General features: G+C 39.2%; 1 protein-coding gene across 25 annotated transcripts in view; it reads right to left on the bottom strand.

Moving 5' to 3' along the window:
- Positions 1-21,778, bottom strand: part of ICA1 (islet cell autoantigen 1) — a 183,406-nt gene that overhangs the window by 25,961 nt on the left and 135,667 nt on the right. For all 25 annotated transcript variants that reach the window (XM_071215152.1, XM_071215156.1, XM_071215159.1 and 22 more), the window contains 4 exons: positions 17,569-17,694; positions 16,479-16,577; positions 2,477-2,574; positions 419-471 (listed from right to left, as the gene is read on the bottom strand). In XM_071215152.1, the coding sequence (XP_071071253.1) occupies positions 419-471; positions 2,477-2,574; positions 16,479-16,577; positions 17,569-17,694 (376 nt within the window). The remainder of the gene's footprint in view (positions 1-418; positions 472-2,476; positions 2,575-16,478; positions 16,578-17,568; positions 17,695-21,778) is intronic.

Raw genomic sequence — 21,778 nt, 5'->3', positions numbered from 1 at the left:
GTGCAGAGTGTGAGCTCTCCTCCTCGAGTCCCTACAACCGGCTAACACCCACCCCACAAACCACCTAGCCTCAAACTTACCCAGTATAATAACGTAATCTCACTATAAATGGTGGGTAGAGCTAGTAATAGTAATAGCAGGCATTTTATTATCTGTGATGAAATATCTGCTGGTCCCAATTGTGAGTTTTGAAAGCTGTTGCTGAAGTGCCTAATCATGCTTTTTTTCTAGCTCAAAATATACAACCTATAATGCTATAGAATCAACATCTACGCTATTTGAAGACTCAAACTAAAGGAAGCAAACTGGCTGGAAAAGAAGAATGGTGTAGGAGGGGCTTGCTGACAAAGAAAATGAGTTGCCTGTTTAGCATTAAGGAACATTTCAGAAGCAATTGCAAATAAAAATTAAAACTTACTCTTAGAAATAAAGGATTCCTTGCTCTGGTTTTCATCCTCTAATTTAATTAACCTTAAAATAAAAGAAAGTTTAGTAATCAAGTTCTGCAAGTGGTGTATTTATGAGGTAGCCAGATTTTCAGTACAAGAGCTATTACTTCACTTATAATAAAACACACACATACACACATGTGGAAGAAAGGGCAACGTATAGTCATTTATGTGTCACATATTTCCTGGAAAAGAAATGAAGGTGCTGGTTTCTCCTTTCCCAAAACTTAAGAGCATCTTAATATTTGAATTTGGTTTCATCAGAAGGCACATTCTATAAATATCTACATGGTTTAACTAAGATAGATACTCACAGCTCTCCCTTTTAAAACATAGGAATTAAGTGACAGCCAAGCCAGTGTTCATCTTGCTTCCTGGTGTTAACAATAGAGGGCATCCCAGGAGGTCAGCTAAACTACACAAGGCTGAAGGCAGGCTCCTCTCAAATCCAGCTAGAATGCCGCCTACTCAACTCTGCCACATCTTCAAGGCTGAGAAACCCCATTGTCCTGAGATTCAGTGGTGCCTCTGAACCTTCTTCCTAGCACAGTGGTTCACATTTACCTACTCTTTCTAAGCAGTATTCGTGGCAAATTTTCATTGTTATTTTGAATAGTTTCTAGACTACCCTTTCTATTGAGCTTTTAGAAATGAAGTACTAAAATTTTTGAGAAATCTGAAATTAAACTAAAAGTAACCAAAACAATCCTAGGTAGTCTGTGAGAAAAGTTAATGCTCTATTTTGATTGCATTAATTTATAAGGTGAAAAGAAGGTGCTGGGACTTGATCCAGGCTTGGCCTCTTACCATACCAGGGCCATGGGCAGTCCCTTAACGTCTCAGAGCCTCACTTCCATCATTTACAAGATGGGAAAGTACCTACAGTGACTGCTTTGAGGGTTATCATGAGAACAAGTTGAGATAACATAAAGCACCTACTATTGTGCTTAGCACATAGTAGGTACTCAGTAAATGGTAGCATTTTTACTGTAAACAGGGATAGGTTAAAGTTTCTCCCTAAAATAGTCAACTGCATTCAGATCACATTCTATAGAATCTTTCCTACAGTGAAATCTTGTCTTCATTTTGCCCTGAAGAATCTTTCTACTAATTGCTTTAAAATTAAAAAGGGCTAATATTGGCAGCAAATATTTCTGTGGGAAAAACGTATTTGCAACTTTATTGAGAAACACAGTAAAAAGATAAGCCTGTTTTAACATAAGGTTATCATCTCAATTTTTTAATGTGGAAAAGGGGTAGTGTATGAAGGTAAGCTCATCTATTTTTGCTTTCCTAGGTCAGCCAGTTCAAAGATTAACCCTGCTCCTGTGGGCTCTTATATCTCCACAGAAAATGACACAGGTCCACATTACAGCCTCCTTCTTGCCATATGGGATTAGGAACTACGTGCCATGAATACGGAAAAGTTCCTTTCAGTCTTTAAAATGACTGGGGGTGCTGGGTTTGTGAAGAGGCAAGAAAAGAAGACGGAACAGTCACTTCTTGCTCTCAAAACTGCTCTTTGCTTGACAGAGGAGAAAACCAAAATAGTCTGAAGAGTAGAAAACAAAATGTCAAATCCCAACCCCCAACAATTTTGTATAATAATAGTAACAAGGCAATGCCATAGTTTTATCTCCTTCTGTGAGTGAAAAGCCAGGGGATTTCCTCTTTGGGTCATCACCTTGTAAGTGATGCTGTTGAAAGGACCAGAGAGGCTCAGATTCTGACGAGAGCAAGCAGCTGGGGTGGGGACAAAAGTCAGAGAGCCGGGACAGCTGGGACATTTGCCCTTTCTTGCCCCAGTCAACCCCTCCCAAGTGGGTCTCCTGTTGGGATAAGTGAGTCACTTCCTATCAGGAATATGTGCTGGAGGAGTTTAGGCCTCAATTTTAAGGCATCTCCCTTGAGGAGTGAGGAATTAAGGCCATCACCTGGGGTAGCCCAGCTCCATCTGGTCAGCCAGGACCATGCTGCCCTTACCTGTGGTGAGAAAGATTCCCTGAGGGAAGGAACACTCGACTTACTGATTTGGTTCCTCCACTGCTGCTTCTGTACTGTCCTGCCGGGTGACCTTCTTCCTTTCTTCTTTCTCAATTAGTTTTTTCATAGGGTCTTGCAAGCTCTTGATCATGAGCCATAGATAATAAAAAGAAATAAAAAAAAAAAAAAAAGAATAGCTCATCAATAAAAAATTCACCTGCTGCTAGTTCGGGCCACCATACCTTAAATCAGAGGCACTGGGAGATTACCTTGAACCAATCAAGGGGACAGAGATGGAATTTTACTGAGTGAAGCAACAATGTTCTCAGACCCATCCAAGATACACAAGCCTAGAAAGGAGAGTTGTTTTGCTGCTAGATTTATATTTTCCCTTTTGTGATAAGTTATTCAAAAGAAGGCCTTTTGGCTATTGCTAACTTTATTTTCCATCTTCAACATGCGGCAAAGATAAACATTCTGTTCTGCTTGCAGCCCACACACTGACAGAATAGAAGCTTCTTTTCCCTTCAAAGATGAGACAATTTCATTTTATTTTTAATTTTGTTTTCTATTTTGCGATCTAAAAACAGCTCTTAGAAAACAAGAGAAAACAAAACCTTTTTTTAAAAACCACAAATAATGGGCTAACATATTTTGACAACTTCACTCCCACGAGTGGACGAAGCAGGTGCAGCCAAGTCTGTGTAGATTAAAAACTGGCGAGAATCTTTTTTTTGGCACACAATTTCTTGGAGTTACTGTTCTCAAGGTTTATTAAATATTTATGGAAAGAATTTTTTTAAAAAGCAAGTGCTTAGAAACTGTACACTGGTGACGAAGACTCAGTAAGTAAAAACTAAATATTTCTATAACAACTGAATAGTGAATTATACCAAAAAAACTCAATTTCTGGCCCTAATCAATTTACAGACCTACATATGCCAGAGAAACCTCTCAAGATACTTATCCTTTTTATATTCCCAGAGCCATGTAAATCCAAGTGCTCGTTCTTTGGACTGTCACCTCTCATCGCCTATCTTCTTTTCTTCTCTAATATGACACACACACTGAAGAAAAGCAATTATGTTTCACATGCCAAACCTGGTTCATTAGCAATGGCTGACTGGAAGGTTGGATAAAGATGGTCCTGAAGCTGAATCTTGGCAGAGCAGAACTGGGATGGATTTTGCTGTTGGTCATGGGCAACAGACGGACAGTGGAGTCACGCCTCCTCATGTCCAGCTCTGTTTCATTCCGTGCACAGAATAATCTTCCTAATACATCCATGCCACCATATTACCCTTTTTCTCAAGAACCTATAATGGCTCCTTATTTCTTTCCACTTCTAGTCAAAACCTCTCTGCCCACTTTAAAATCTTCTAAAATGTGCTATCTTACTCTCCTCCCCTTGTTTACTATTATCTCCTCAAATGTGCTTCCCATCCAATTAGGCCTGTCTCCTCAGAGTCTTGTATATGCTGGTTGCTTCCTCTCTAGCTTTGTTCATTTGGCCTCCTCAACCTGGAAAGCTCTCTACCTAGCTGTCCTCCCTCAAAAGTCCTATCAGTCTTTTCAAGAAGGAGGTCAATTACCGCTATTTCCTGTGAACTTCACTCAGCAAGCCAAATTCATGGAAGTTATTCCCTCTCCAAACTGTGTTTATAGTTTTATTACTATATGATATCTATCTTGTATTATGTTTTTTTCTCTTAAAATTATTTTTAAATGAGAAAAATAATAGAACAGACAGGTAGAAAGTTTGGAACGTAAAAAAGGGAAAAGATACTCATAATTCCATTTCCCTAAACACAAAGAGTTGCTACAGTATTTTTGTATCTTTCCTTTCTGTTTTCTTACTCATATTAATACATTTGGAATTATAATATGCATGTACATATACGTATAGACAGTAGACACCCTTTTAACCAATCTAAACTGTTTAGGTTTTTCGCAGTTAATCACAAAGGCTTGTAAAAGTGGAGAAGATAAAATGATTTTATATACTTTAGACACATACCATTGACTTAAAACATATAAATATAGCTTTATTCACCAATTGCTACTGTAAAGCCAAGGACTTTCCTTGCATTTTTTGTCCCCTGACTGGAATGTGGCATCATTTTCTTGCATAAACCACATTCATAAAGCATTGGCATCATTTTTTGATTAATTTTTTTCATTTTAAAAGAAGCTTTTGATTACATAAATGTTACATAAAAATATAGGGGATTCTCACATGTTCCAACCCCTCCCACTCCCATACTTTCCCACATTAACAACATCTGTCCTTAGTGTGGTACATTTGCTACAACTGATGATCACATATTGATGCTTTGCTATAGTTTCCATTATAGTTTCCACTCTGTCTGCAGTTTCGTAGGTTATGACAAAATATATAATGGCTTATATCTGTCATTACGGTGTCATGCAGGACAATTCCAGTGTCCCGAAAATGCCCCCATATTAAAGCTATTCTTCCCTCTCCCTCCCCTCTGGTGGCCACTGCCTTTGCATCAATGATAAGAGTCCTTTCATTGCTAGAATAATAATAAATCCTTAATAAAATAATAGTAAGTCTACTTTACTCCATTATTCATTCCCTGATCTTGAGGATTTTGGGATGATGATGGCATTGTTTTTAATGACTCCCTATTTCTGGATATTTAATTTAGTTCATTTAATCAGCAAATAATTTTTGAATACTTCTGAAGCACCAGGAGCTGTTTGGGGTGATGCAAGTACATTTGGGAATAAGACAAACAAACAAAATGATCAGCTAGTGAATGGGGGTAGTCAAAGAGTTAAAACAGGATAGAAAGTGAGTGGGTCATTCCTTCAGTTTACAGGGTGTCTTCGCTTTGGAAGTGATATTTCAGCTGTGAGCTAACAGACAAGAAGGAGGCAGTCACATGCAGCTCAGGGAGAAGAAGGAGCATCAAGTGCAAAGCCCAAAGGTGGGAATAACTTGGCTTATTTGAGGAACAAAAAGAATGCCATGGGGACTGCTGGTTCATGGGCAAGAGACAAAAATCTTATGCGATGAGGATAAAGAGGTCAGCAGGCGTCACACGGGGAAAACATAGTATGATGATGTCAAAGTAGAAGAGGAGTTTTGAACATTTTTACTTTGACATAATTTGAAACTTACAGAAAAGTTGCAACGTTACTACAAAGAACTCTTCTAGATCCTTTACCCAGATTCATCAATATTTCTCATTTTGCCCCATTTGTTTGATCAAATACTTTCCCTTTCTTTTAATGCCTGACAATTTAAATGAAATACACGATCCTTGACTGGAGCCTGGACTGGAGGGCAAAATACTATAAAGGACATTACTGAGACAAAAGAGAAAACTGGAATGTGGATTGTAAACTTGATGTTCCTTGATGGCCACATACATTATTTTTTTATATACCTCAAAGCATATGTATGTGCATATGTGTATTTTAGAAGTGTGCAACCATGAGGAGTTAGTTTTCAATAGATCTGCCAATCGCAGCATTTTATTCACACACACAAACATATACACACCCTTCCAGCAATTTTATTCCCTACGGAGTAGCCCAACTCTGGTCAAGTGAAGCCAGAGATACTTTCAGCCAAGGTTCCGATGGTTCCAAGACTGGTTCGAGTCTGCAACATTTGCCTAGGCCTCCTGGTTACTCAATTACCTACTCCTTGTGTTCACTTTTTATCTGCTCTCGACCATGTCTTGCTGCTACTGCCTGCCCCAAGCCCCTCGGGTGCCCTTGACAGCTCTGCAGTCATTATCCCTTCTGTCCCTCCTGTCTCCAGCCTGCTCTGCAGCTCCCCGACAGGCTGCAATTCCAATTGCTACTTTAAATTATTATTAATAATTCTTGTGACAACTGCTCTTCTCTCTCTACTATTAATAATGTCCCTACAACGTTTTGGCTGTTGTGCTCATGAGAGGTTGCTAAATAGGCCCTAGCAAGTTGATTAATTAATGGACATAAGGTTAAACTAAAAATTTAGAGTTCCTTACATAGGAGATCCAAAGGCTCAGGAGAATACTATGAAAAGGTTTATAAAACCACAAGCATGGTTAATTCTGAGCACATGAACTTGCTTATTAAATACTAGAATTTAGAACCAATGGGCATCTTATAGTCAGATATATATGTATGCATATATATATTACACGCAAACAACTTTACTGAAACACAATTCATATATCATAGAATTCACCCCTTCAAAGTGTACAATTCAATGGTTTTTAGCCATTTATTTACAGAGTTAAGCCAACTATTATCACAATCAATTTTAGAGTGTTTTCAAGGGGCATCTCTTGAAACAAGAAGGGGGAAGGGATTTAGATCAAACTACTACTACTCTATAGCAAGAAAAAAACCCACAAACACATGGGAATTGTTTCTTATAAAAGATGGTGTAATTGGAATAGAATGACGGGGCCAAGGGAAACTTCAAAACGTACATCATGGAGGACAAACCATGTCCCCTCTCCTTCCAGAATTAGTTACTGGGTGTAAACTGACAGATACATCGTATTCTACCTGGTGGACCTCAGCTCTCCCTGTGCTCTGATCACAAGGGCTCAGCTGGGGGAAGGGAGTGGAAGTGAATTCTTCAGAGTAAAGCCCACAACTCAGCTGAAAACACTTGACCCCAAAGCATCCGTGAATGTCAGGGGTGACAGCATTTTCTGTGTGATGATTTACTTTGACTGAGCAGGTGTTCCTGGCTGACTTTGTACAGAAAGCCATTAGATGGCACTATGTCCAGTCACTGGCTGATGGAAGTCATATTCAAATCCATGACCCAGAAATGAAACTCCAAAGCTTTCTGCTTTTAAACCCCAGACCCATTCATCCTTCATTAAAGTTCCTTGTGAAAATCACTGTGATTAGCAACAACACAGCATCATGAAAGACTGAAAGGTTTTCTGCAGAAGAAAGAATGTTTACAAAGTAACTTCTTTCTCTGTTAGAAGCTGCCCTGGCATGCTAATAGTTTCCATCAATGCTTAAATGGTTTCAGGAAGCATACACACTATATATAAGATCAGTGTTACAGAGGAAACGCACAGACGGAGCTTGCAAAAGTGTCTTAGAAAGGAAACAGCTTAATATAATAATGGGAGTTACTACTTCCTGTATTAGGAAAATAAAAGCAACAGCAGCATTCACTTGAAAGAAAGCAAAACTACATGGCAAAACAAAGTTCACAGACAAAGGTCAGCAGTCAGCCCTAATGTAATATCCTAAATTTAATGCTTAACTTTGGCAATTGACTAACATTTCTCTAATCCTTTAATTATGGCATTTGCTTTTCTTAAGCTTCTTTCCACTAATGACGCTGCGTGCATATGAAGGCACCAAAAAAATAAATGTGTATATAAACTGAAATAAAAGTGCTCAAAATAGTGGGGCATGGTTAGAAGACTTTGAACTCAGTGATGTGTGTGCATGTATGTGTTTATGTAATTAGTGGCACTAAGGGAATAAAAAGCAGGGGCCATGATGATGTGTATAAGCCATACAATTCACAGGCATTTTGTCCATCTCTCCTATCCTATGCACTTAGAAACTAATAAGGACAAATGTATAGGGAACATTCACTCTATTAATCTAGGATCAGAAGATAATCTTGATTTTTACAGTGGAATAAAAAAAATAAGAGTAAAACTAAAGAAAAGCAAATCAAATGCAGTCATAAATGAGATATATAATCTAACTCTTTAAAATAAGGTGGAAAATTAGTACTGGGGAGGGTTCATAGTGTCCTGGAAAGAGATGGACCTTGGAAATAGATTGTCGTGCTGCTACATAGACAAGCATCTTCAGCTCTTGGGAGCCTCTGTTTACCCATTGGGAAAATGGAGGTAATGACAGGAGTTACTTTTTGGGGCACTGTGAGGATTACTGGAGATGATGCTTCTATCTGGTACCAGGCTCACAGTAAGCACACAGAATGTGCTTTTTATTTTATTTAACTTAATTTATTTCTCCCCCCACCAACCTCCTGCCTGCTCTCCATGTCCCCTCACTGCGTGTTCTTCTTTGTCCGCTTCTGTTGGTGTCGGAGGCACGGGAATCTGTGTTTCTTTTTGTTGTATCATCTTGTGTCAGCTCTCTGTGTGTGCAGCGCCATTCCTGGGCAGGCTGCACTTTCTTTCGCGCTGGGCGGCTCTCCTTACAGGGTGCACTCCTTGCACGTGGGGCTCCCCTACATGGGGGGCACCCCTGCGTGGCACGGCACTCCTTGAGCGCATCAGCACTGCATATGGGCCAGCTCCACATGGGTCAAGGAGGCCCGGGGTTGAACCGCAGACCTCCCATGTGGTAGACGGACACCCTAACCACTGGGCCAAGTCCGCTTCCCAGAATGTGCTTTTTAAAATCAATAACTTTTAAAGATCTAAAAGGAATTAATTAGATGTCTTAAGTGTTTACCCTGTATTATGTACAGCACTCCATGTTTTTACATGTCTTGTTTAATCCTCACAAAAACCCTTCCTGATAAACACTGTATTCTTGGTTTCCTGACATGGAATTTGAGGCTCCAAGAAGTGAAGTAATTTGTTTAAGGCCATTCAATTACCAACTGGTGGGACCAACATCTGAACCCAGGTCTTTAAAGTTCTACAATTAGTTAAGATATATTATTGACTTGCCAAGCCAAGGCCGTTTTCTAAACTTCCCCTTCACGTAGTCTACCAAGAAGATCAAGAGGACTTTATTCCAAAATCTGAGGAAAGGGTCATAAGTTCCCAGGTATGTGAGGGGCTGGCATATAAATTACACTTTCTGCTCACAAACCAAGACCTCAAGATGTTATTTTTAATTGCAAGTTAACAGCTGTACTCTTTAAAGGGCTACTTTTGCATTCTCCTTCCCTCCGGCCTCAGGGTGGGCAGGGGTGCAGGAGAAAGGCCACCTGGGATGCAGTGTGTGGAGAGTGGGAAAAGCATGCACTTCCCTTCTCCCTCACTGGGGATGTGGCCTTAGGCAAATTACTAGACCTTCCTGAGCTTCATTTTCCTTTTTTGACACATGGAAACAAGTATACTCTACCACCCATGGTTATTTTAAGTATTCACTAAAATATATATGCACTTTCTATATGTCAATGCTGAAAGTACCAGTGTTATTAATTATAATACCCAAGCTTGGTACATCAGAGTCTCATATATCATATGACAAACTCTTCCAGACATTATTTCACCTCACCCTTAACAGAGTGCCTGGCACGAAGTCCTGACCCAAATGATGATATTCTTTTTTCTTTTTTTCTCCTCAAGGAGGAGTGAATGAATGAGAATGAATGAGGGAGAGGAGCCCCGCTGCTGTGACGAGGGCTTGAGCCTCCAGCTGCCTGAGAAGACAAATGCTAGTCACCATAAAGAAGGATGAGCTGATGACAAGTCAGATTTCAGTGGTGGCTGTGGGCAGCCCCCTCCTCCCTCCTCCATGCCAGTGAACTGGATGCCTTCCAGTTTTCTCTTTCCAATGGTCTGGCCTGGAGCTGCCTGGGAAAAAAATAGCTTTGCTAAACACCTTGTAAAGTAATGACACAGAAAAAACTTGAAAGTCTAAGAGAATATTCTGGATGCTTGCCATAAGTAACTGCCAGGTTGGGACTGTTAACTAAAATAGTGGTGCAAGGATATTTACCCAGTTTTCATAAAAACTATTAAGGCTTTATTTTCTAAGCATGTAACTACAGAGCCATGTGGCCTTTCAGTAAATGTTCAAGTGATTAACTGAGAAATGTGGAGGTGGGTGGAAGAAAGCTGCTAGACAGATGAATTTGGAAAAAAAACACACAAACTGTAGATGAGGATGTTTTTTGAATTTTGAAGGCTAAAAACTTTCTGTTTCCATGATGATGTTCCATGTGAAAGTGCAAAATCCTAGACCCCAGGAGGGAAAGGAGCAAACACTGGCACATCTGCTTCAGTGGTTCTTTTTGAACATGCTCACAGCTATGTTTTCAAATTCAGGTTTCCTTAGAGTTAAACACTTGGTGCACATCAACAGCCTGCAGCAAAGCCAGTCTGCATGTTTTGAATTTGCTCTCTTGCAGGGATGGGATGCCTTTCTGGCTTGCATACCTGCCCAACCCTCTCCTATCCCTGCTGGGAATTCATGAGCTCATTCCAGGAATTGCAGGGCTGAAGAACAGATCTGGGAACGGAATTGCCAGAGCATCTAAGGAAACCAGGGATGGAGTAGGCTAAGTTATACTGAGGAGAGGTTTGGTGAGACCCACCCCCCAAAGCCATTCCCAGTCTTGCCTGTGAAACGCACTGCAAAACTAACAATCTAGGAGGAAAACAGTAAATAAGTAACAAGCTGGCCTATGAAAGCCCATGCTCAACAAACCCTCCTGTCCCCATGTTCTCAATGGTTGTATTTTGGATCCCTTCCAGAATTCTTGATAAAGCCTATCTTTTTGCCACCACCATGGAGCTACTGGTACAACTGCTGCACTCAGTACTGCTGCCTCCACTACCACCACCTCCTTCATCACCACCGCCATCACCCCTGCCACCATCACTGGCATCTATGTGATCATCACCATCCTCGATGCCATCACCAACACCACCACTGCCACCAAGCTCACCACCATCATATATCTGGAAACTAGAAGAGGTGGATTTCAAGTCAGGCCAGGCTGGCCTCAGAGCTTGCACACTTAACAGGCTTTATCACATAAGTGGAAAGGACGAAGAGAAAACTCAAAACCTGGTGCTCCTTCCAAAAGCACAGGAGTGGGGCATGTCAGCGCACTTTGCTACTGGTCATTTTCATTAAAAGTAGGTATACTGGTCCTTTAAAACATACAAATTCAGGAGGACATGTCCTTCTTCTACCCAACCTAGAAGAGTGAGTCCACTGCCGTGAAGGGCCCTTGCTCACCTCACTTCTCTATAAAAATATCCACTCAACCCACATGCCAGACAGGAGGGAAAGGGCCACCCAACACAAGCAGAGCCACTGGCTTTTGAGGACTTGTGTTTTTCATTTTTGCTTTTGCTGATGACTGTTCTAGATCTGTGCAAATGTAAGTAAATGACATCCTGGAAGGATGAAGCAAACTTGACCACATCTGAGGGCTGGTAATTTAAGACAGGGTACTGCTTTCCTTTAGTTTTAAATTTTTCATTTAGTTTTTAAAAAATTCTTTATACTCTAAATTTAGAGTCTAAATTTTTTTCTCTAAAAAAATGACAGTGCTTTCAAGATATGGCTAGTAACATTCTATTCCTAGCCTTGTTATTTGATAATCACTACCATGTGAATGACATTCCAGATGATTTGGAATCAGTATAAAGTGAGCATATTAAAGAAAGTTCATGCAAAATATACATGTTTAGTAACATTGTAAGGAATAAAGAATGTTTATTGTTTCAAAATACAAGATTAGGAAATTGCTTCTTTTATTGGAAACCACTTAGTAGGTAAATTAAATGGTAAAGTTGCTCTGCTTTAAGTTTGAGTTCTATTAGAATTGTTAGACTGAAATTTTTTTTACAATATTCAATTTCAAGGCTGAATTTATCAAAAAGCTGAAATGCTACAATATCTAGTTATTATAAATTCAAAATGATGAAGGAATATGTCAAAAAAGTAGAATATAATTACATCAGGCCTTGGTAAAAAAAGCAATAGCTGCTCTCTCTAAGCCAAACTCAGCATATAAACGCACTACCACCCCCCTCTGACCCCAGCCTGGGAGATGATTCCAAGGGATGAGCCTCCCTGGCACTGAGGGACTGTTATCAAGTGCCAATTAGCAATGCATCTGGAAAAAGACCTTGACCAAAGGTGGGAAATGGTAAATACAAATGAGTTTTTATGGCTAAGAGACTTCAAAGTGAGTCGGGAGGTCATTCCAGAAGTTATGCTTATGCGTGCCTCAGCAGGATCTCATTGACTGCCACAGCAAACAGTAGTCTCAAATAGCAGGGCTCCTGAGGGCTCTAGAGATATTCAGAAACTATGAGCAGGGCAGACAGGTCAGGAATTCAGCACCCAGCCAGTGGGCCTTACTTTGGAATTTATGCTCCCCAGTGTAACAGAGTTAGACTCACTTATAGGTTCTTTACACAGGGCTCTTCTGCCCCTTTTACCTGAACCTATAATTAACACTATACTTGATAAATGTATGTCCCAGAGACTTAAATCTTTGCTCTGTTCATGTGCCAGTTGAGCCCTGAATTTCAGCAGAGTTGCAGCAACACCTACTTTCCAGTTCATTGGACTTACCCAGGACAACTAACAAGGAGATAATGATGGACAACACCCATTCCCAAGAAACAGAGAGTGTCTGCAACTGCAAGCAAAATAGTTCCATCCATCTGCCCCATGGGATCTAAGCTCCCTGTCAATTAGAAGCAGAGTGGGCTTCACCACCCCCAAAACCTCAAGATTGAGCAATGAACAATAGAAACTTATTATTATTCCACTATAGACTTATTATTATTCTAGCAGTAGAATGACTCCTATTATTGATATAAAGGCAGTGGCCACCAGAGGTTCTGAAGGATGGGAGAGGGAAGAATAGGTATACTATGGGGCATTTTTGGGACGTTGGAGTTGCCCTGCATGAGACTGCAGTGATGGATATAGGCCATTGTATATTTTATCATAACCTACACAATTGTGCATGACAGAGTAAAACTATTTTGTAATCTATTTACATTAGTAAACTGTAATCCATAGGTAGTAGCAATGCTACCCTATGTCCATCAATTGTAACAAATGTACCACACTAATAAGGGATGTTGTTGATGTGAGAGGAAGTGTGGGAGGGGGAGGGAGTGGGGCATATAGGAATCTTTATACCTTCTTTGTAACATTTGTACAATCTAAAGCTTCTTTTAAAAAAAATAGTTAAAAAAAGCAATAGCTGTTGTCACATAAAACATTACTATATAGCAAAAAATATCTACAAAATGTCAAAATAATCATTCAGATATTTTTCAACTAGTATGAGATGGAGACTCAATTCACTTTTATAAGGAAATTATTTTAGAAAAGAACTACACATATTTCTGGGGAAAGGTTCACAGAAGTAAACATTGGAACTTCTGGGGCATCAGTTATATCCCTGTAATTCTGCAGCAAAAGACTCCAAACAGGATGCACCAAGTGTTTAACACATTAATTATCATCCTACATCAAGCATAAAACTAACAGTCAGGAAATACAGCTGCAATGGCACAATTACCAACATACTCAGAAGACACCCTGAAGCAAAGAAACCAAATGGGTTGCTTTACATTAACAGAGATTAGCAAACCTTTCCAAAGACAATGTTTCCAGTCATAGTTCAAAAAGGCATTTAAGGGGCTATTTGGTTAGGTAGACCTAGAGAACAAATAAATTGGGAAAACACTTAAAATTTGAAATATCCACTTTCATTATATGATGCCACTTCTGAAGAAAAGTATATATATTGAAAGATGATTTGAGCAAATAAAAATCATAGAAATATAAGGCATATAGTTTAAAAAATATTGGTGTAAGAAGGTTGGGAAATCAATATACTCAGGACTATGATATATAAATCCTTAATGGTTTTCACTGACATGTTTTGTGGCATACAATATGATGTGCAACGGGAGAGCCTGTATCTATGTGTTAATGAGCTGTGTAATAACATACTCAATTATATAAGATTTGGGGAAGTGGATTTGGCTCAACTGATAGAGTGTCCACCTAACACATAAGAGGTCCAGGGTTCAAACACAGGGCCTCTTGACCGGTGTGGTGAGCTGGCCCATGTGCAGTGCTGATGCGCGCAAGGAGTGCCTTGCCACGCAGGGGTGTCCCCCGCATAGGGGAGCCCCACATGCAAGGATTGTGCCCCTCAAGGACAGCCGCCCCGTGCAAAAAAAGTGCAGCCTGCCCAGGAATGGCCCTGTGCACACAGAGAGTTGATGCAGCAAGAGGATGCAACAAAAAGTGACACAGATTCCTGGTGCTGCTGACAAGAATGCAAGTAGATAAAGAAGAACACAAAGCGAATGGACAGAGAGAGCAGACAGCAGGGGAAGGAGGGTGTTAAAAAAACAAAAAATAAATCTTTTTTAAAAAATTGTATAAGATTTGAGTCCACAAAAGAAAAAAAAGAGCTATTAGCATGGTATTCTCGGGTAACACGTCATCGTTGAAAGCCTGAATGGATAGCATTCTAGAGAGGTAATAAAAGTACAGTTTGTTTGTTTTTTTTGTTTAGTTTTTAGACACTTAACATTCTTAATAAAGTATAACCTTATTATAACTTAAATACAATTAAACCATAAACCAATTAAAGCATAATTTAAGTAAGGCTCTGGGGATATAAAAGGCAATAGACAATCATCTTTCCAAAATATGTGTAATTATGTCCCAAACCATTGTTATCAAGCCTTCATTACAAATCCTCTAACAATCAGCTTGATCCTGTCTCTACGATAAATATGATGGCAAAAATTAAGAAGTCATATTTTCCTTAACACAGGAGGTTAGTGATTCACATAAGGATTCTTCGGTGCTTGTGGCACAACTTTAATTTCATGATTTAATATTACACTTAATAGGTAATTAACTCAAACCTGAAGTTCTCTGGAATTATATATGGGGTAGACATCATTTTGTCTTCCTCCTATCCAACGTGTATCATGTACAGTTGTCTTTCAAAAGAAAGTAGATAACTTTTGAAATTGTATTTATAATAAAATAAAACCTAGTACATATTCATGCCCTAATACCTGAAAGGTTTTGCCTTAATAGAGCACTGTCCGTGGGGTTCTGGTCAGGCCCTGGTAAGAACTGTGAACAGTGTGACTTGTGCTAATTTTCAGCAATGCAGCTTGGTCGAGATGGCTGCTTGCTAAGGTGGTGCAAGAGGCAGGAAATCACAGGGAAGGAATGTGGTCTCCAGCATCCACGATGCCACTGCCCGGGGAATAAGGAAGGTGGAAGGTGCTACTGTCTGAAGAATATTAGGCTGGACAAAGGAGGAGACAGAAGAAAAAGAAGGTTCCTTCCCTCAGGTACTTATGTTCAGTTAATGGAGCAAAAAAAACCACCTGCACATCCTGAACGTGTTTAGCATGCTTCACATCGGCGCATGACGAGGAGGACTGAACGCCATGGCCAGGCGTCCCATCTGGAGCCCCGTCAGGGGCATCACGTGGTGATTGGACTGATTTGGGTTCCTCCTGTGATCTTTATTTAAAGGGTCAGCATCTTAGGGTTTCTGTTTTAGCAATGTCATTCTAGACATCTCAAAATCAAGTGTTGTTGAGGCCAAAAACAGCGTAAAGTTTCATAAAACAAGTTGATGAGACATAAATTGCCTCAAAAGTTAGAAGCAAAGCAATTTCAAGGTGAACTCTCTACTAGTTCTTGTCCCTTTTCTTTCAAAGGTATGACCTGGCAACAAAGCACCCACTGTTCTCTCCTGATTTGCAAAATCCTTCTAGAACCAAAATTACTTATCTTGATATATATTCACCCCAGTAATCATTAGAAAAATAATTCCACAGTCAGCTGCAATATTGAGAATTAGACATTGTGCATGTATCCTTTTAGAACTGAGAAATCAATAAATTTAAAGTTACCTTTTCAATTAAGAAATATTACTATAGCCTTATGGGAAAGTCCAATTCTATGTTGGATGGTACTCTCAGAACAAAGCAATACATACCAGGAGCAAGTACCCTTTTCGAGTGGGTGTATTTGTATTTCGTAATTTAAAATTAACTGAGTATACCAGACTTGTGCAATCTTCTGTTTAGCATTGTCAAACAAGTGGACTCAAGTTCACTACAATTCATCTCTCAGTAAATGCATCCCAAATTTCAATTTGTGATTTTGGGTTGTAGTAGATAGCACTGTATTGAATATTGATGAAGTTAAAAAAAACCCACAAAACCCTATCAGGGGTACTGTCTCTTTGATATTTAGAGTCTGTTGGAATACAGATAATTGCTGCAATGGACATTGCTTGTCATATAAACAAAATTTACTTTACATAAGGTTTTCTAATGGTCTCTCCAGTTTTCATACCTTTAATGTAGTGAATTCATACGGTTGGTAACCTTTGAAGCTCTCATGGATGGCTGCCATGGTGTGAGAAGTTTTCTCCCAGAAATGAAGCAGAGTGGTCTATAAAGAAAGACAGTAAAGCTATTAAAGTTTTGAATGCCTGATTCTAGTCACGGGCCCCAGGGAAGTACACTCATCTGTGGCTTTCAAGGTCCTTCAAAATAAGATCTCAGCTCCTCTTAAGTCTTATTTCCCAGTATGCACTTACCTCCACCCTGTATTTCAGCCAAACTAAATGCCCCTCCTCTCCCCCAAACACTGCCTCTTGTGCCTTGTGCTGCTCCCACCACCTACAACTCCCTCCATTCTCGTTGCTCCTGCCTGGTCAGATTCATCCTATAAAACCCAGGACCAACCTTTTACAATCTATGTTTGTGATCCCTCAACTGACTCAACTTCCCCATCCCTCCTTGGCTTAGTACCGCTTTTACCTAGCCTACTCCATTTTGTCCTGAGATAGAGAAAACATAGTCAGACATTACTGCCTCCAACTTCCTTCCTAAACTGCAAGTTCCTCGAGGCCAGGGGCCTGGTTTCATTACGGTTTATGTTCCCTACAACACCCACAGTTCGGGACCCCATACTCAGTTGGGGCTCAACAGCACTACTGGACACAAACGGACTCTGAAGGAACACAGAGGCCATCAGAGGAGATAACATAAGTGCATTAAACAATGACAACCTAATGAGAATTGTGCACAGATAAAATTCTCAGAGTTCAGAGAAGACTTTCTGAAGGGTTGACATTTGGTTGGGTACATCAAAAGGGTGGCATCTAGAAAGGCACAGAGATGGAGGTGACAGGCCCTGCAGGCAGAAGACACCACCGAAATAAATGCAGGAAAGTGGGTTAAGTGTATACAAAGGGAAGAGTTAATACTCGGTTAGCTAGAGAAGCTAAAAGGGAGAGATATGGGTAGTAAATTATGAGAAACACAACATTCAGAATTTTATAATGCCCAAACCTTCTTCCAGTTCAAACATCATTTTTACCTCACCTAAGGCTCGTGCCATTTTTGGTACATTGTAACAAAGACAACTTTTTTTTTACCTGGTATGTTGCTAACATATGAGATAAGAGATTGCATCTGCTTGCTCCAAGAAGATCCACTTTTTGACACACATCCATCTTCAATTTGTCAAAGTTTTTTTTTGCAAGGCGTACTTGTGTTTGTACCTATAAAAGTAAAAGGGAATCTCTGAATAACTTAAACTCTTTTAAGCTTTAAAAGCTAAAGATGACAAGGGATCAATAGTAGGCTTTTCTCTTTCATATAAGAAAACACCCTTGAAAATTCCAGGCAAGTGAGAAGTTCCTACAACATCCGGTCTTTATCTCCAAAAGCCCTAAACAAGAGTCCTGCACATCATGACTTTACAGCCCATCTATCAATTTAACTATATTTTCCTTGGTCTCATGTTAAAATTAACTCTCTTTGCAAGGCATTCACGAATTGAACGTAGTAAGTGGGGGGAGTCTAGAAACTTGCAGGACAGCAAGGCAACATATTCCTTCAAAGCTGAGTTCCTATATACTCTTCACCCAGCTTCCCCTAATGTTGATATCTTATAAGAATATGGTACATTTGTGAGAAACAGACATTAACATTGATTCATACAATGTAAACTAAACTATAGATTTTATTTGGATTTCACCAGTTTTTCCCCTTTTTCTGTTCCAGGATCCAATTCAGGACAGTTTATGAAGACATTCTGACACAACCCAAAAAAACCACAAACTGATAAACTTTCAACTTTCTATTATCAAGTAATATACACTAGGAACCTCCAATCCATCCCTGAACCAAACAGTAATTTAGGGATGGAGTGACGATCAGGGAAAATTTCAGAATGTCCATTCTTATTCTATACATTATTTGAAAATAAGGTTTTTAAATTAAATACAGCTACATTGAAAATGAAGTCAAAAATTGACCAAATAAGAAATGCAAATGGTGAAAAAAACACATGAAAAAAAGTTCATCACTGGCAATTAGGGAAATGAAAATCAAAGCTACAATGAGATATCATTTCATACCTATTAGAATGGCCATTGTTAAAAAGATGGAAAACAACAAGCATTGGAGAGGATGTGGAAAGACAGGAACGCTTATTCATTATTGTTGGGAATGCAGAATGGAAAAGCCACTGTGGAGGACTGTTTGGCAGTTCCTAAAGAAGTTGAATATAGATTTGTCACATGACCCAGCAATACCACTATTATGTATATACCCAGAATTTCTGAGAGCAGTGATACGATCTGCACACAAATGTTCATGGTGATGTTATTCACAATTATGGAAAGATGGAAACAACCCAGGTGTCCATTAACTGATGAATGGATAAATCCACTGTGGTGTACGCACACAATAGAATATTATTCAGCTGTAAGAAGAAATGAAGTCACGAAGCATATGACAACATGGATATTATGTTGAGTGAAGCAAGCCAGACACAAAAGGACAAATACTGTATGACTGTACTACTATGAACTTAAAATATTGTGTAAACTCATGGAGTTAATAACTAAAATATAGGTCACTAGAAAATAGAATGAGGTTAGAGAATGGAAAGCTGAGAGTTAACCTGTGAAGAATTGGTAAAATGATTGTTAATCTTTGGAAATGAATAGAAAGGGTGAAAGCACATCATAGTGTTTGTAACTAGCAGTACTATTGTACAGGTATGACTATGGTTGAAAGGGAAAGTCTAAGGTCATGTATATTATTATAAGGAAAGCTAAAAAATGTAACATGGGATTGTATAGTATAGTAAAACCTCATGTGAAATATGAATATGGGTGATATTGCATACATAAGACTTTTTCTTTGAAAATGAACAAATTTATGTTAGAAGATGTTACTATCAGGCAAAAAGCCATAATGCTAAATGCATGAAACTAGACACAAAGTACTATATATTGTATGATTCCATTTTATAAAATGTAAATATAAATCAATTTATAAAAATGGAATTAGATTAGTGGTTATGTGGGGCTGGAGAAGGATAGAGGGATTGAGTGGTGACTGCTAAGGGGTGTGAAGTTTTTCTTTATGTAGTAATGAAATTGTTCATGAGTTTTGTCATGATGAATGCACAACACTATGACTATATTAAAAGCCACTGATGCTACAATTTGGACAGATTGCATGGTATGTGAATATATCTCAATAAAACTGCTTTAAAAACAATATTCCCTTCCTGAAGCATTATTCCAACTAATAGTGGAACAGGGAAAGGCAGCCAAGTAGTAATTTATCTCAGATACTTCATGAAGTTGTAGTGACTATAGGTAACCAAGGGTTGGAAGTAATATTCACTTATTAATGATGGCTCTTCAATCATGAGCTTTCAGGAGGGAATGGAGGAGGTCTACCTTTATCACTATATCATTGGCACCTGGTAGCTTGGTACAAAACAGGTGCTCAACACATTTTGTTGACTGAATGTAGAAATTTTTCAGGCCATTTCAAAAAGTAATGTACCTGAGTGCAAAAATTATAACCTTTAATGTAGTTTTAGAAGTGATGTGCTTATTTTCTAATAAAAATAAACAGGTAGGGCAGCAGATGTAGCTCAGTGGCTTGAGCACCTGCTTCCCATGTATGAGGTCTTGGGTTCAATCCCTGGTAACTCCTAAAAAACAAACAAATAAAGACAAAGAAAACCAGGTAGGCTATTTAGTGCCAACTGTATCAATTTTACCACTAATAGTAATAATTTATAAGACATTATACGATAATAATAGTAAATTTAACAATTGATACTATTTACATGTGCTATCACTAATTTACTACTATTCTACTACTCTGAAACTACCCTCTTCTACTGATCAGGATTGAGATGCTACATCAAGGTAAGTGACTTCTGGGCAGAGCTGACACACTATTAGCCTGCCTGACTCTGAAGCCATACTCTTTTCTACCTCCCAAGTGACTTACACTACATATTGGAAAATGAGGAAACTAAAAAATTATGATTTCTCCCAGAAACACGTTTTCCATATTCAATTCTATGGAATTGGAAAATAATGAGATAGTACACTGAATACCATATTTATAAATTAATATCTTATATGAATAAGTTCTTGCATCTATCTATAGCTATATAAAAATTCCTAAAAATTCCTCTGTGTTCTTGCTCTAAAGACTTTAAATAAACCCCAGAGGTCAACCATTTACCAGTATAGAGCAGAAAGCATGGTTAGTCTGAGCTACTTGTGACTTCAGACTGTAAAAAGAGTTAGGATGAGCTAAGAATCAATGATTCTCTGCCTTTCCTAGAAAGAGAGATAGAAAAAAGAAAACCTGAGTTCCAGTGGGAAGAAGCAGGAAAATTTACAAAGGAAGATGTTAAGAAGCTGAAAAACTTGATTCCCAGTTGTTTTCACTAGTTGCTTGAGCTAGGAAGACCTCAACTGACATCCTTGAAAGGCATCTGTCCTCACCTTTTTCCACTGAAGGGGAAGGAAATAAATATGGGATATGAGTGTTCATGTGTGCATTCATTTAACACATACTTACTGAGTGTCTCTTATGTGTTGGGACCAGTGCCAGGCTCTGGGATTGTGTAAAGGAATAAGACACATAACAAGCTGTCAACAACTATTTGTGAATGAATGCTTGCAGGCATAAGGACCACCTAATCTTTTAAGGAAGAAAAACAAGTTACCAACTATAGTGTAATACAATGGGAAAAGTATGAGAGTAGAACTAAGAGTGAAGAACACAGGTAGCACAGGCAAGAGGATGGGGAGATTGATGGCATTGAAACCCCAATGAGTAGTCTACCTTGATCCCCAGTCTTCTCCCTGTAACTTTGTAGTCTCTTCCCACTCTGAGTCTGGGCTTGGCCATGACTTTCTTTGCTCACTGGGATGTTAACAAATGTGATGAAAATGCAGGTTTGAAAAAAGGGTTGGCATATTTCTGCGTCCTTTCTTGCTTCTCTGAAAACAAGAGGCTTGCATGTGCCATGAGGATGTGCCCAGGTCAGCTTGAGAACATGTTCCAGTGAGTCTGAGAACATTCCTGGGCTGGCCAGCTAAAGGGGAGTGTAACATATGTGAATGCAAGAGACATGTGGAGGAGAGTCCACTTGTCCCAATATGTCATCCCAGATCAGCCTTCAACCAGCTGACTACCAGAAATGTGGAGGAACCTTGCCATGATCGGAGCCCCTCCCTGACCCACAGCTGACCATAGAAGCATGAGTGAGTCCAGCAGACACAAGAACTGCTCCACCATACAACAGGCTTTTTT

This window comes from Dasypus novemcinctus, chromosome 5 (genome assembly GCF_030445035.2).
Source record: "Dasypus novemcinctus isolate mDasNov1 chromosome 5, mDasNov1.1.hap2, whole genome shotgun sequence".
Taxonomy (NCBI): domain Eukaryota; kingdom Metazoa; phylum Chordata; class Mammalia; order Cingulata; family Dasypodidae; genus Dasypus; species Dasypus novemcinctus.
Note: the sequence above shows the minus strand (reverse complement) of the source record. Positions and strands in the feature narration are given on the sequence as shown.